The 16208-nt window shown below is 47.6% G+C and overlaps 1 protein-coding gene across 7 annotated transcripts in view; it reads right to left on the bottom strand.

Moving 5' to 3' along the window:
* Positions 1–16208, bottom strand: part of RREB1 (ras responsive element binding protein 1) — a 127348-nt gene that overhangs the window by 42034 nt on the left and 69106 nt on the right. For 5 of the 7 annotated variants that reach the window (XM_032341025.1, XM_032341023.1, XM_032341026.1 and 2 more), the window contains one exon: positions 15546–15709. In XM_032341025.1, coding sequence (XP_032196916.1) covers positions 15546–15709 — 164 coding nt within the window. Of the gene's footprint in view, positions 1–197; positions 575–1190; positions 4634–15545; positions 15710–16208 lie in introns of those variants that run through there. The other 2 variants (XM_032341030.1, XM_032341029.1) reach the window with 2 other exon arrangements.

Genomic DNA, 16208 nt, shown 5'->3' with positions numbered 1-16208 from the left:
TTGAGCACTGGCTCAAGAGAAGCGAGTGGGAATTCGGGGAGCCGACAAAGCAAATCTGGGTAAGACGACGGCGTAGAACAGAGACCATGTGATGGCGGAGAAGTCTTGGGGGTGGTCTTGAGAACCGAGACGGTGCAGACATATCCCAGTTCTACCACTCAGCACCGGGGAGACACAAGCTCCCTAGACTACCTCACCTTCAGTTTCCAAAGTGAAACGCGGACCAAACTGCCAGTCTCAAGCTGCGGTCCTCCAGCTGGGAGCTTGTCACAAATGCCAGTTCTTAGGCCTGCAGACTCAGAGACTTGAGGCCAGGGCCCAGCATGCTGGATTTCCACAAGCCCTCCAGGTGACACTCCTGCCTGCTCAGCTAAGAGACCCACTGCACCACAGTTCATTTCTTCAACTCTTCATCCTGGTCACAGGCTCGGTTACCCACCGAACTGGAGTGTCGCCATTTTGGGGGATACGAACACATGGCCACTCCCAAGGCTCACACTGTAATATAGCAGCAGACGCTGTACACGTTTAGCAGGCGTAAGTATGTCACCAAAATGGTGATGAAATATGATATTCTCAAAATTACTTTGGGGGGTCAGATCCTTTGGAAGACTTTCAATGAGTTTAAAGGATCACCCACTAGAAGGCATCCTCGTGTTCTGTTCTTCCTTAGCTAACACCGGCCGTGTTCTTCCATAGCTACTTTACCCCGTTTACCTGAGCAGGTCAAAGTTCAGGCAAGATCTAGACCCTTCTGGTATTTGCTAACTTTTCCTGCTTGCTTCATTTCTTCATAGGTTTTATTAACCCAGGAGCTGAATTGTTTGATCCTCTGAGCGAACGGCATTATAAGGAAGGTCACTCTTTCAGCACACAGGACACAAACCATACACAAATAGCACTCGGTTCTGCTTGGGGGGGCGGGGTGTGCACCAAACTGAAGTCGACAGGCTCCGACAGGTTTCTGCAGCCTGATGATAGATCTAGCCCCATTCCTACCGGTGCTCGCTTTGCTTTTCCAACAAAGTCTTGTGATAGCCAAAAGAGGGAATGAATCAGATTAACAAGCACCACCGCTCCACAACCTGCATCTCGGGCCAAAAAGAAGTCAGCCTCCAGAAAGATTCCTGTCCGTCTGTGTAACAGACGTACAGGGAAGGGGTTTGGAGGCGGAGAGCCAGGAGTGATACCTGCACGTCAGTCCAGGCCTATGCTAGCACCCGAGGGGGCGGGGAGAGCAGTGAAGACAGAGGCGGACAAGGGGCCGGGGAGAGGCTGGCAAGGCTTCAAGCATCTGACTCCCAGTGTGGTTCCACCTCTGCGCTCAGAGCCACCTTCTAGTAATTCGGGTGTTGTTCACGCTCAATCATGCTGATCCAGAAGGCAGGTCACGCCAGCTGTGCCTGGGTGTGGAGGAAGGTCGGACGACGACATCGGTGGATGTAAGCAGCCTCGCTGACTGAAGACAGCGCTCTCGGAAAGCTCTAGAAGTCAGCCTGTGGTGAGGTGTGTGCCTCAGAGAGGCGTCTCCCTACCGTCCTCAGGATGGCTGTTGCAGATTGCTCCCAGAGCTCTCGGAACACTTCTGCTCAAGCACCCGGATATTATACACCACCCCCCAGCCGTGCCCCCACAGGCCGGCGACACTCCAAGTCTTCTGACTTTAAAGACCATATCCCCCATCAGCTTTTCTCCATAAGCTCCTCTTTCCCGGCAAGACAGGGAGACACACCCTAAGGGTACAGAATGTCTCCCCTCCTGTGGATCACAGCCTGGCATGCTGGTGGTGCCGGTGGAGGCACACATCAGACCAGGATGCCAAGACAAAGAATCAGCTGTAAGTGTGGGGTACCAGGAGTCCTGGTCCCTGTTGCTGAAGACAGCTGCCTTCCAAGCTTCTCCCTCTCCACCGCTCCTTGGCCCACAGCTAACTCCGGGGTACAATCCTGGCTGACCCCCCATTCTGCCCTCTGTCTCTGGGGTCCCCTGCAGTGGTGAAGGCACTTCCTTCTCTATCCTGCTCTCATGCAAAACCCCAGCACACACACTTCCTCCCTGATGGACAGAGCTGGGTTATGACGCCTGAGCAGCAGGTGTCCCTTGCAGGCCCCACTCTCCCTGCTGTCCTGTAGGAGGAGAAAGGCAACCTTCTGGCTATTACAGTCCTTTCCCTACCTTCTGAACTGATCCTGGAGTACAACATTCTCCAGTTATTGATGGTTTACTTAGAAAACAGAGGGCCCTTCACGGCTCATTCTAAAGCTCCTTCCTCCTCTCCTGGTGTTCAAATACAGTGTAGGGGAGGCCTGGCTGTTGGCCCATGTCAATAAATATCAACCTTTGCAAAAGCTTTATTCTAGACCCTGTTCCTAAACAGGTTCTTTGGATCGGTACACCTTAAACCCTCTTGCACTTTTTCTCCTTCCTTTGCCTGCCCTTGTTTTGCTAAAATAATCTGCCAGAACACTCTCTGTACGTTATTTGGCTCCCTGGATACCTGTGTACAATACCCACAAAGACACACAGTACGTATTTCCCTATAAAATCACAGATTCCTAAATAACAAACAAAAGACATCAGAGGTTCAATGTGTTGAGCTCTCTGACCCACAGAGAACTCTCATTCACGCAGAGCTAAAATCGGCCTGCCTGGGCTGTCCCTGTGCTAAACCAGGAAACAGTAAGTAGAACATTACCACTTTCCCACCTGATGGTCCCTTAGATCTTCTCAGGCGGCCAGGTTTTGTAAAATGGACTCTTCCCCTTGTTTGGGCTAACCGCCCTCCGTTTCTTCAACCCTCCTAGACAGCCCAAGGCCCCAAACCCAGGAGGGACTCCCGGAGCTGCAGCCTTCGGTGATGGAGCCCACCGGAAGTTGACATTCTGGAAGTGCAGCCCAGAGCCATTAGCTCTGAGGGAAGCAATCAGTACCACCTCAAACCCCAGCGGACGGCTGAGTATCTACAGTCAAGCCAATCCCCAGTCCTGACCGTCACGGCAGACTGGAAAGGTGGTCTCCCAGACCCTTTCCTAACTTCAGCCCCGAAGGCAGTTGGCTTTAGCTTGCTTTCTTAAAGACAGTAGCACCTAGTTACTCACATCCTTTTTCTTTCTGCAGAGGAGGAAGAGATGACTATCTCCCCAGTAAGGCAGTGCCAACTCACTGCTGGCTACTCCTCAGCCTCTTCCAAAAGAGGAACAGGAAACGCTCAGGCTGAGCTGGTCATGATGGCCCGCCACATGCCACAGAGGGAAATGGAAGGTGTGGGTGCTGGGTGCAGAGAAGGGGCACGGGCAAAAGGAAAGTCACCACCACTATGGGGACGCCACACTGTATTCTTCAGGGGCAAGGGAGACACAGCCAGGAAGGAAAGGGGGACCAAGGTCATGTGTCTGATGTAAGAGGGGAAAAAAAGATGAACACAAATGAATTAAAAAAAAAAAAAAAAAAAAAAAAAAAGATCGCCTGCTAAAACCCAGCTAGGCAACAGGGCCCCTTCTCTGTGAGGGCATTGGTTCCCAACCCCCTTGCACCTCCAATGGGATGGATGTGGTACACACGGGCATGTGCTTGCCTGAGGGAACCCGAATCCCCAAACGATGGGCTGCAGGGGAAAGTGGGACACCGCTCTACCCACAGGAACCCGGGAAGAGAGGGCCAGGATTTTCTTCCAATCTCAGCTGAACCTGTAGCATCGTGGAACTCCAGTCTTCCCACCTGTAAATCTGCAACAGTCCTCTCCAGCGAGCGGGGTTACATAAGCGCGGAGAGTAAGGACTAAGGGTTGACACTACATACTGATACCTCTTATGCAACCGAATCTGGTGTAAAGCAACACAAAATCTCTCCCGACTGAAGACCAACAAGCTCTCTACCAGCCCTAAGCCCCGCAGGCGGCCGAGCAGCAAGGCCCTCTAGCACACAGTCATGCCCAGGGCGGGGAGCAGGGCTTCGCTGTGATGAGGACCTCTGCTAAGCTTTCTGGGCTGCCTGCTTACTTTTTAGTGGGGGGGAGGGGGTGGCGGTGGGAGGCAGAATTTGCTGCTAATCACCTTCCTTAACAAATCAGAAAAACGTTGACAGTGAGTGGGCACGTTTTGATGTTTGCTAGCACCAGCTTGTTCAGCCCAAACAGGTCGGACAGGTTGAATATTTAAACAAAGGTGGAAAAATGCAAGGTATAAAGCACGAGGTGTAGAGCTGCGGGCTTAAGTTTGTGATCTAACGCTGGCAGGCAGGCTCGCTCTCCTCCTCCCCTTCCTCCCGTTTGCTACTTTGATAGTATAGGACGAAGGGGGACACAGGCTCAGGATCTGTTCGAAGTTGCAGGGACATGGGCAGAGGGCAGGGTAGGAGAGGAGGAGGGCGTGCGGCGGGGTCTGGAGCAGGGGCGGGCCCTCGGTCCTCATCCTACCCCAGCAAACACATACCTTACCTTCTGTGACCTAATTTCTAGCTCTCACAACTGCCACGCCGTTCAAGTGTGGGCAAGCATGGATGCTCCAGATATTGGTGCCGTGAATTCACCGCTCTTACCTGGTGTAACTGAGCTTTCGGAATACTTCAACAAGACAGATCAGAAATGCCATGGTGCCGGGGCACCTGGGTGGCTCAGTTGTTAAGCAGCTGCCTTGGGCTCGGGTCATGATCCCAGCGTCCTAAGATCGAGCCCCGCATCACGCTCCCTGCTCAGCGGGAAGCCTGCTTCTCCCTGTCCCCCTCCCCCTGCTGTGTTCCTCTCTCCGCTGTGTCTCTCTCTGTCAAATAAATAAATAAAATCTTAAAAGGAAAAAAAAAAAAATACCGTAATGCTTGCATTTTAAAGAAACATCTTTTGCGTCTGCTCCAATCTCCAAAAACAAATACCTGCTCAGCCAAGAGAGGAGCAAACCCAACTTATGAGCTTTAGCATCCCGGGGGCTAAATGATGATGAACTCCTTCATGATGAAGCAGTTTGTAAATGTGAGAAACGGTGATGGAATGAAAAGGCCTTCACATCCCCGCACCTGCAGACTTCTGGTCTGCCCTCTTTGGGGTAACTGAACTTGACCTGGTCCTCAGGAGGAAAATGCTGAATAAAATATGGGCACAGGCAGCAAGGCCATTTTTCAAATATCATTTCAGAAAAGTAAGCTATGCTCACCGTGAGGGGTACTAGGAAAGAAAAAACAAATACAAAGTAGAAGGGAAAATGTTCTAGAGAACGTCAAACATAAAACGGGCTTCGCGAGAGACTATCAACTGAAATGGGTCAACTTTCAGCTTCGCTCTTTTCTTATGCTTTTTACTTTATCTGAAAAATGAAATTCTGTGACCAATCACTCTGATCTGTTCTTTTTCTCCTAGTGGTAGCCTTCTGCTATTTGCAGATTTCTAAAATGTAAAAGTCAGAATTCAGAAAAGAACCACAGGCTCTCATCAAATAGTATAAATGCAAATCCACACGTGAAACCAGACCAGCACCTCAAAACAAGCAACCCCCACCCCCAACCAAAAAGAAGGGTTTGAACTAATAATGAGGATTATCAGAAAAGAAAATTCAGGCCTATGGCACACAGCCTGTCTACAAAATACCCCTTTCAGATTGCCAGGTTCTTAGATGGCAGCTTAGGGCACCCTCGTGGTTGAAGGTCACAGTCTCTTTTCTCAGTTTTGTAAACACACGTGCTTATGAACACACGGAAGGAACTGGGGGTTAAGTGTCCCAGGAGAGAAGGGAAAGGAAGGGAACCACAATTTGCCGAACATTTATGTGAGCCAGGGGCTTGGGTGTGTATTACAGCCTTTACCACTCACGCTGTCCAACTCTTGGGAGCAGAACGCAGCCCCATGACAGATGAAGGAGCATCCCTTATCGGCCTCGGCCAGAGAGGAAGGAAGAGCTCTCAGAGGACACACAGAGAGGCCGCCTTTACACAAACCACTACTGCACTTAAAATACAGGCACACGGGTTTCATTTTCAGCTGATGAGATGTAAAGAGAAGGCGAAGAGCGTTTAAATATAATCACACAATAAACTCACTTGGTGAAAGCTTAATAATGCTACTGGGGGAAACTAGGAAGTCAGACAACTTGCTGTGATACATAGATTTGTCAATGCTGATGCTCAGGGGGAAAATCCTGGGCCTTTTAATGATGTGGACTCTCAAAGAGAATGAAAAGCATATTAAGAGGCATGTTCACGGAATGAAGTATGACATTTATATGACGGGGTTTTTTTTCCTAGTTAAAAAGAAAAAAGTGGCAACTCTGTTAAAGAAAAGCATTCTAAGGGCACCTGGGTGGCTCAGTGGGTTATGTGTCTGCCTTTGGCTCAGGTCATGATATCAGGGTCCTGGGATCGAGTTCCACATCGAGTTCCACCACCGAGCAGGGAGCCTGCTTCCCCTTCTCTCTGCCTGCCTCTCTGCCTACTTGTGATATATCTCTGTGTCAAATAAATTTAAAAAAATTTTAATAAAAAAAGAAATGAAAAGCTTTCTAAGACTGTACTTGAAATATGACTATTTCAGTATCCATTGTACTAAGACAGATGAGAACTGCCTCGATACCCAAGTACAACCATCAAAAACCACCAGGGAGTCACCAAACACCACCAAATGTATGCAGTTCGGAGTCCAGCAATACCACACGTTCCCATCGCACTGACTGCACACACACCATGAAACTCCCCACAAACCCCTCAACCACCTTTTAAGAGCTGCACACATGGTCACAGGACATTTACCATCTTCTAAGTGCAACCCAATGTGTTAAGGTTTCTGCGAGTCACCTAAAGAGATTTTCTTCTGATTTGTCTTTCCCTCCAGGGAAAGACACTTAAGTTGTAGATAACCGAAAAGTCATTATATAATCATTTCTTCCTTCTTTCCCTCCCTCCCTGCTTCCTTCTTAGAGAAGGGGGAGGGACAGAAAGAGACTCCTAAGCAGGCTCTATGCCCAGTATGGAGCCCAACATGGGGCTCCGTCCCTTAACACCAAAAGATCACAATTTGAGCCAAAATCAGGAGTTGATTGCTCAACTGACAGGGCCACCCAGATGCCCCATTTCCTCCTTTTTAGTAGAAAAAAAATGCACATAGTCCTGAGTAGGGTGACCCACAGATTTTTATCCTCCGAATTACTTCCTCCCATGGGACCTGATAGCTTTCTTCCTTCACAGGGATACATCAGGGAAGTGTGTACCTGGTGATTTAGACTTGTTTCAAGATGTGCCTAGCTGAACCTGAGCACCTACCCCGACTCTGGAGAAACAGCAAGTCCCCAAACTAGTTCCAGGTCGTCCTCAGAAACTCATTATTACCATGAGCGAAGTTCACAGGGCCCTTCCCTTTGCTGGGCTCTGAGGGTAAAGAAGGGACTGTCTCCTTCCAAGACACCGTCCGACCCTTGCTCCTTCTGTCCTCCACTGCCGGCCACCTGTTCAGATACCCAAGTTCACTTGTGCATGCCAAGGGCTGGCTCCGCCTAAGCATCTGAGAGTAGTGAGCTAAATTCAGAGCCTCTGTGCTCTCATCTGTCATGGAGCAGGTCACATTTCTGCGCAGTGAACGTTTTCTTCCAGCATAATAGGAACACATAAGCCTCTGTTCCTGAAGACTGCTGTCCAGTGGCATCCTCAGGCTCTGTCTCCTGTACTTAGCAACAGAAAAAGTCATGCCTGTTGCAGCAGGGGAGAAAGCCCATGCCAGACAACTAGATGACGTTCCCGGGATTTCCCTGCCTCATGTTCGCCCTTCCGCGACACGGCCGAAAGGAGCACACAATCCTGCTCTTTGGAGAATGAATGGCGAAGCCACTTAGGAAAGCCGGCTCCTGCCACGGTGTCCGGTGTGTCTGAAACGCAACACGCACTCCACAACTCTCTTTGTTAGCTTAAAGGTCCATAGTTTGTAAAATGAGGAGCAAAGTGGAAATTAATTTCCTATTTTCCCAAGGCAATTATGGAGGGGCAAAAGACAGACACCCATCTCAGAGGTAAGATTTCTTCCAGAGGAGATCCGTTTCAATCTTCTCTTTCAAATATCATCACTTCTTCACAGCTCTGAAGTCCAGCACTTTCTGGAAAGTTTTGCTAATTGCAAAGCTCAATGCCCTTTTTCCTACATTGAGCTCTCCCAGCGGGTGTGCTCTGGCTCAGTTTCCCAAGTTTGTTTTGGAAGACAAGCACCGCTCAATCCAAATTTTCAACGTGGGAGCAACTGATAAAGAGTTCTGGGAAGTTAAAAGCTGGAGGCACGGTGATGTTTCCGTGATACATGTTTTGCACTTGATGAAGCATATTATTCTGCCCAGGAACTCAGCTGCGGTCAGAGTGGTTTGGGATGAAAGATTTCCAAAACTCAAAAACACGAGAGTCTGCAGACAGGGAAGTGGCAGCTTGAACAACTGTACCAGGTCTGCTAAGAGATCGAGAAGGCCTTTTTGCCTGGGTGCTGAGGGTCCTTCCTCTCCTACCACTAAGATAAAGAAAACTAGATAAAAGGACTCAGTCCCCTTATAAACAGAGAGAACTACTGTATCCTCATATGATGACTCGCCACACAAGGAAAGAGATGGAGTCGCTTCATAAAGTGTGTGGCGACAGAGTACCTCAACGTTAGTTAAAAACCACCTGAAACTGAAAAAGATCTAGTTCCTGGGGTCTGGGTTGCAAGAGGTTTGAAGCCAACAGGAGTGTGGGGGCGGAGCCCAGATCAGCCCCCCACAGCATGCTGCTTGGAAAGGTAGGGCTTATCTGGAAGAACGTGCCAGAAGAACCCAGAGATAACCATCACCTCTGCATGTGCACAGGCCCTTCTGAGTAGCAGGGTTGAGCGGGACGCCCAAGGAAGGTCACCTGTGTGTTCCTAAGTGACACTGGGTGCCACACCAGCCTTGTGGAATCAAGCCTTGGGGAAATGGCTCCAGAGAGCCACACCACAGGGATCTGCACCCCTCGGGGGAGAGAGGGAAGATCAGCGCCAGAGACGAAGGGGGGGGTGGGGCATGTATGCTCCCCAGACGCACGGGGTCTCTGGTCACCACCCCCACCCCCAAATGCCGCCCCAGGGGAGCTCCCGGCTCTCCTGATCCCAGCTGGTGCCACAGAGCTGGGAAAGCAGAAGCAGCAGCAGCAGCAGCAGCAGCAGAAGGAAAATAAGAAAGGAGAAAGAGCAAACTTCCATCTTGAGCAGCAAACTCACAGTCGACCAGCTTCCTTCCATGCTCTGAAAACCCGGAGAGGACGCAGCTCATCAGAACTTGGGTTTTCACAGTTCTTTCTAACTCCTGCACACACACGTCCCGGGGCCGCTCCGGCCCCTGATTAATGAAACACAGGCATGTGCTTAGGAGGGATCGCAGCTCACCATTCGAGTCGCAGGTTCTGGAACAGATCCGCTGGGACAAATAAATCTAACTCCACTCTCTCTAGTACATTTCTGTAGGTGTATTCACATTTTTATAATTTTTTTTCCCAAAAGTACAGTTTCACCAACAAATGAAGGTGGTAATGACTGTGAATGATGACCAAAACCTGAATGCTCTTTCAACTCATTATTTACAATTTTTCAGAAAAGGCCAAGTCAACGTCATGTGATAAACTCGAACATCCTAATGGCTTTTCAGACGAAGAGACTGAATATAGCAAAAAGAAAACAAAAGTAAAAGCAACCTCTTGATTTATTTTCTGGTATTAGAGGAATGTTTCCTTGGTATACTGTCCCTCAGTGGCACATGTGATAGCAATATTGGTGACCGCTGATTTAACAAACATTCTCCAAAGCGCTTCACATGTATTAATTCATGAACCACCGCCAGGCTGCCACAACACCGGTCAGAGAGCACTTCTTCCTGCAGATGAAGTAGCTGAGACACAGAGAGGTCAAACAACTTCTCTAAGGTCACACAGCTCAGAGTATCACAAGGGTGCTTTTAGCACCAACAATACAAAGCCAGAAACACCCCCACAAAGAAACTTTTGCAAGTTCCCTCATCTGCAAAATGGGAAAATAATTCCCCAAACCTTAGAGGCAGAGCCCATAAAAATAAACAGAGGTCAATAAGGAAATAGGAGATGTGAACAACATACCAACCAGCTCGACCTCAAAGCACCTCTAAAGAACACGCCAATGGCAGCAGCTCACACATTCTTCTCCAACAAACATGGGATGTCCTCCAGGACATGCCATATGCTCGGCCATAAAACAAGCTTCCAGAAATTTCAAAGGATTGAAATCATACAAAGTATGTTCCCTAACTATGACAAAACGATATTGGAAATTAACAGCGGCAAGAAATTTGGGAATTCACAAATACGCAGAAACTGAACAATACAGTCTGAAATAACCAGCGGGTCAAAGAAGTCACACAGGAAATAAAGAAATACTCTGAGACGAATGAACAAGAAAACACAACATACAAAAATTTATAGGCTGCAACTAAAGCAAATGCCTCAAAGGAGATTTCTAGCTGTAAACGCCTGTAGTACGAACAAAGTTCTCCAATCAATATTCTCACCATCTGCCTTAAAAAGCTGGAGAAAGAACAGCAAGCTAACCCTAAAGCAAGCAGAAGGAGGGAAATAATAATGTAGAGTGGGAAATTAATGAACAGCAGAAAACCCAACAGAGGAAAACCTACAAAACCAAACACTGTTTCTTTGAAAATATCAATAAAACTGACAAATGTTTAGCTAGACTGCCTGAGGGAAAAATAAAGAAGATTCAAATGATTCTCATCAGGAATCAAACAGGGGACAGAACTACTCACCACGAGACAGAAAGGACTAGAAAGGGAAACCGAACAACCTGTAAGCCGACCAATTAGATAATTTACATAAAATGGCCAAATTCCTGGAATAGACACAAATGATGGAAATGAACTCAACAAGAAACAGAAATGCGGAGAGACCTGTCCCAAGACACTGGATTAGTAATTTGAAAACGTCTCAGAAAGAACAGCCCAGGTGGTTTTGTTGGTGAATTCTACCAAATACATAAAGAGAATTAACACCAACAAACTCGTCCAAAACACAGAGGTGGACCGACCAGTTCCCAGCCTCAGTGTATGAGGCTGGCAGAATTACTCTGGCATGAAAACCGGATGAGGACTGAGTAGAAAACTACAGACCAGTATCTCTTACGAAGACAGGCAAACTCTTCAATGAAATACCAGCAAACCACGTCTGTCAACATAGGAAAATGACTGTACAGTATGACGAAGTGGGATTCATCCCAGGAACGGGATTGATTGATTGATTTTTTTATTTTTTCAAAGATCTTATTTATTTATTTTAGAGAGAAAGACAGAGATAGCAACAGAGTGAGAGAGAGAGAGCACGGATGGGGAGGAGAGGGGAAGCAGGCTCCTTGCCGAGCAGGGAGCCCAACCTGGGGCTGGATCCCAGGACCCTGGGATCATGACCTGAGCTGAAGGCAGATGCTTAACGTACTGAGCCACCCAGGTGCCCCAGGAAGAGGGTTGATTTAACATCCAAAACAGAATGGAGGACAGGACAAAACAGCCGGACCATCTCAATAAATGCCAAAATGGCGTTTGACACCATCTAACCTCCTTCCCCGATGAAAACAGTCAGCAGGCTAAAAAGCATTTCCTCAAACCAATAAAGGACATTTATGAAAACCCATAATCAGCATCATACTTAATTAGGAAAGCGGGAATGCTTTCTACCTAACATTAGCAATAAGATCGGGGCGTCTGTTCTCTTTGCTTCTATTTAACACCTGCTGGAGGGGCTGGCCAGGGCTTGCAGGCAGGGGGAAAAAGCATTCAGATTAGTTTCAAAGCAAGAAGCACAACTATCTCTATTCACAGACGATATGACCGCATACGTAGAAAATCCTACAGAATCCACGAAATAATCGTTTCTAAACAGGTCAGCAAGGCTGCCAGAAACAAGGTCAGTACACAATGTGACCTGTATTTCTATATACCCTCAACGAACAATCAAAAAAGTAATTCCACTTCAAATATAGCCCAAAAGAATAAGACATTTAGGAATAAATTAACAAAATAAATATAAAACTTGGGGCGCCTGGGTGGCTCAGCCGGTTGAGCACCCAACTCTTGATTTCGGCTCAGATGATGATTTCGGTGGTGAGATGGAGCCCTGGGTCAGGCTCCGTGCTCAGCCTGGATCTGCTTGAGATTCTCTCTCCTTCTCCCTCTGTCCCTTCCCCCATGCTACTCTTTCTAGAATAAATATATGTTTTTAAAAAGTCTTCTGCCAATTTCCTCCAAATAAATAACTTACACTTTGAAAATGATTTAAAACACAGTTGAAAGAAATCCATTCAGATGTAATGGACATAAATGGACAATACCCCATGTTCAAAGATTTAATACTGGTAAGGTGGCAATGCCCCAAACTGATCTATGCACTTTATAAACCCTGTAATTATGCCAGCTGCCTTTTTGCAGATCTTGACAAACGGATCCTAAAATTCATATGGAAACGCAAGCAATCCAGAGTAGCCAAGACAATCTTGAAAATGACCGCCATTGGAGGACTCGCACCTCCCAGTTTCAAAACTTGAGACAAAAAGCTGGAGTAAGTCAATGCCACGAGAGGCCCGAGGATGGATTAATGGAAAGAACTAGCAGAGAGAGAAATCCTCGCATTTACGGTCAACTGAATTTTGACAAGAATGGCCTGACCATTCAATGGGGGAAAAGAAAAAAGTATTTTCAGCAAAGTGACGAAGACTGAAGCTGGACCCCTTCCTCACTGGATACCCAAGTATGAACTCAAAAAACGGATCACAGACTTAAGTGGAAGAACTACAGTTACAAAAGTCATGGGATTCCACTTCACACCTCATCGGACGGCTGTCATGAAGAAGACAGGCGGGAACAGGTGTTGGCGAGGACGTGGAAACCCTCAATCCACCCCCCACACCAATGGGGGGTTTGTAAGCTGATGCAGCCGCTCTGGAGAACAGTCTGGCCGGTCCTCACAATGGTAAACACGGAGGTACCACGTGACCCAGCCACGGCACTCTCAAGTATCCTCCCGAGAGAAATGAAACCACGCGTCCACCCGAAAGATGGACCAGAACGTTCACAGGAGCGTTACGCGTGAGAGCCTAAGAGTGGAAAGGACCCAAATGTCCACCAGCTGATGAAAGAGATGGGTAAATACGGCAGATCCCCACAATGGACTAATATTTGACAGTAAAAAAGAATGGGGTGTGAAGCTATGCTACCACACAGAGGCCTCTTGAAAACATAATGGTCAGTGAAGAAACGAGTCACAGATTTGCCACAGAGAACAGGCAAATCCAGAGACCCGAAGTAGATTAGTGTTTTCCTAGGGCTGGAAGGCGGGAAAGTAATGGGAAGGGGCCGCTTGATGGGAATGGAGTTTCTTTCTGGGGTGATGAAAATGACCTAACACTGTTGTCATGGCTGCAGAACTCTGTGCATAAACTAAAACCCGCTGAACTGGACCCTTCAAGTGGGTGAAATCCACGGCATATGGATCATAGCTCATAAAGGTGACAAAAAACAAAACAGAAAGTGTTGAGCCCAGTGCCCGATGCACAGTACACCACAGTTTTAGCTGCGGTTCTTTTTAAGAAGCCCAGTCTGTTACATCACTGGAGAAGGAGTAACTGTGCCCTTTACAGAGGCGCTACACACGTGTCCTGTTCAATCACAGACGCAGTCCCCAAACGGAAATGTTCCCAATTGGGAGTGACTGGGCCCGAGACCAGAGATGTCTCATGGACGATCACGAGCAGGGCCAGAGCAGCCCCAAGGAGGGTACACCTCACTAATGAGGCCACTGCCCTCCCACGAGTTAGAGCTGGCCCGTGGGGAGCTCCATGGAGCATGGGTCTCAGGAAGAGAAAGCAGGGAAACCACCCAAGAAGGGACTAGGCCATGCCTCCAGGACCAGATTGGGGAGAGGGCAAATATGTAAGTATACGCAGAGGGAAGGACCAGGAAAAACAAAACAAAATGGCAAACAGAAGGTAAAATGATACTATTGGGCTGACCATGCTGGTAAAAAAGCAAAAAGCTAGACTGTAAAATAGGATATTAAACCATGGTGATGGCATTTACTGACTTCCTTCTTCATGCCTCAAAACACTCCTAGGAGGAGGGGAGGGGCGAAGAGGACTGAAATGTACACGCAAAGAGAAAAAAAAGTAAAATACTTTGTAAAAAATCTTGAACATATTGATACCTTTCATAAAGTCACCCTGCACCTTACTTACTTCCAGGAGTGAGAAATCCACAGGCTTTGGATGATTGCGACATCACTCCGAAAGGCAAACAGTAAGGACAGATAACATTCACCGAGCGCTTACAGTGGGGCTCGACTGTGTGCAAAACTCATTATCCCCTAACCCTCATCCCTCTCCAATGAAGTGGATTCCTCTTTAAAAATCTCGTTCCAGTGAGGAGGAAAATGAGGCACGAAAGGTTAAGTAACTTGCTCAAGAACGGAAAACTTACAAGTGGTAGAGTTGAGATTTGACATCAGGTGCCTAATTCCAAGAGCCTGAGATCTGCCCACGACTGCAGCGTGTCCCAGCAATATGTCCGCGGTTCACAACATGATTTTAGGTGGAATGAACTGCTCCCGCCCCATTTTAGTATTACCAGATAGCAAAGTTATCAATTTCACAGTAACTACATAAAGCTTTTTTTGAAACAAAAATGTAAAAAAAAAAAAAAAAAAAAAAAAAAAAAAAAAAAGGTCACTTTTTAAAAAGAAAGCAGCATAACCCCTGGAAGGGGCTATAGAAAAATAAAAATAGTCTGATTTTCCAAGAAGGTGAAATATTTTCAGTTCCTTTAAAAATCTTCCCTAGAGTCCTGATGTTCCTAAAATGTTTGTAGAAAGAATAAAATGAGCATTAAAAAAAAAAGTCTTTTTGTTCTAATCCCTCAAAACCTAGGTCATTTTTCTATAGAGTATATTTTCTATTTGTCCCACAGAATTTTAATATGCCCACCACTGAGCTCTCTCCCACTCTGGAGTGAGCTGCTGCTTCTCTCAGGAAGAAAATTCCTGGCACTTATCAGATCTCTTTTCCTTCATTTTATCCTATCTTATCCTGAAGTTCCAAGACCAGGCCACCTATCTATTTATTCAAAGGCCCCAGAAACTTTTTGCAAGGAGAAGGGCTACAGGGAATCTGGTAGGCATACGCAAACGGTTTTTCCAGAGGGAAGGGTTACTCTGCTACTCCCTGAGGCTTCCTCTGCATCTGATGGGCTGCCCACCTCTGGCACCCAAACAAAGAAACTGCAGCTGGCAGAGGGGGAAGGACTCTGTGTCTCATCCTGAAGATCCCCAAAGGCTAAAGACCTTGCCCAGGTACTTCTGCTTCCCACGGCTAGAGACCCGTCCAAATACACGGGAGAGACCAGGCAGGAGCCAGCAAGACCAGCTCTGACTTCTCCACCCAGCACACAGATCCCAAGAGCTCTCAGGCCTCTATGCGAGTCCCCAGACCGCCCTGAGGCCACTGTGCTTTCCGTCCCCCTGCAGCCGGCAGCCACTGGGCGAAAGCTGCCCTCACCCACCTGTGCATGTTCCCATTGGTGGTGAACGACTGGCCACACACGGTACATTTGTAGGGCCTCTCGCCAGAGTGCACCAGCATGTGGCGGTCCAGGGAGCTGGCCGAGCTCAGCGACTTCCCACAGATGCTGCACGAATGGTCTGCCCCTCCAGTGTCCGTGTTATGCTGCAGAAAGCAATCGTCACAGCGGTCACTTAGGAGGATGGGTCAAAGCTGGGCTATTATGAAAGGCAAAGTCAGAGCTTTATACAGAACAGAAAACCCAAAACAAGAAAATACCCAAGACAGCTTCTCTGAGATATATATATAGATAGATATATATCTCTATATCTATATATATGTATTTTTTTTAAATGTCATTTGGAATATCCTCCCAAATGTCAAAAAGTCTGTCAGGCCAGTGACTATTGTCTATGATCTTCTACCGCTTTCATGTTCCGGTTTTGAAAAACGCGTCTGCAAGGCTCCGAGAGAAGTGGAGCCTTTGCAGGTCCTTCTTGGAGACACAGAGAGGTTAAGGGAGCCCATGTATTCACAGGAGCAGAAGGACCCTGCACTATTCACAGCAAGGCCACATCCCTTCTTCCAGTTTGCTGACTCAGTCCTGCTGTCAGGGAAAGAGAACTGAAACCTGCACAGTTCGGAGTTCTGGCCTCTGGGAGAT

The sequence above is a fragment of the Mustela erminea genome, chromosome 4, assembly GCF_009829155.1.
Source record: "Mustela erminea isolate mMusErm1 chromosome 4, mMusErm1.Pri, whole genome shotgun sequence".
Taxonomy (NCBI): domain Eukaryota; kingdom Metazoa; phylum Chordata; class Mammalia; order Carnivora; family Mustelidae; genus Mustela; species Mustela erminea.
The sequence above is the reverse complement of the archived record's forward strand: the minus strand, read 5'-3'. Positions and strand labels throughout refer to the sequence as shown.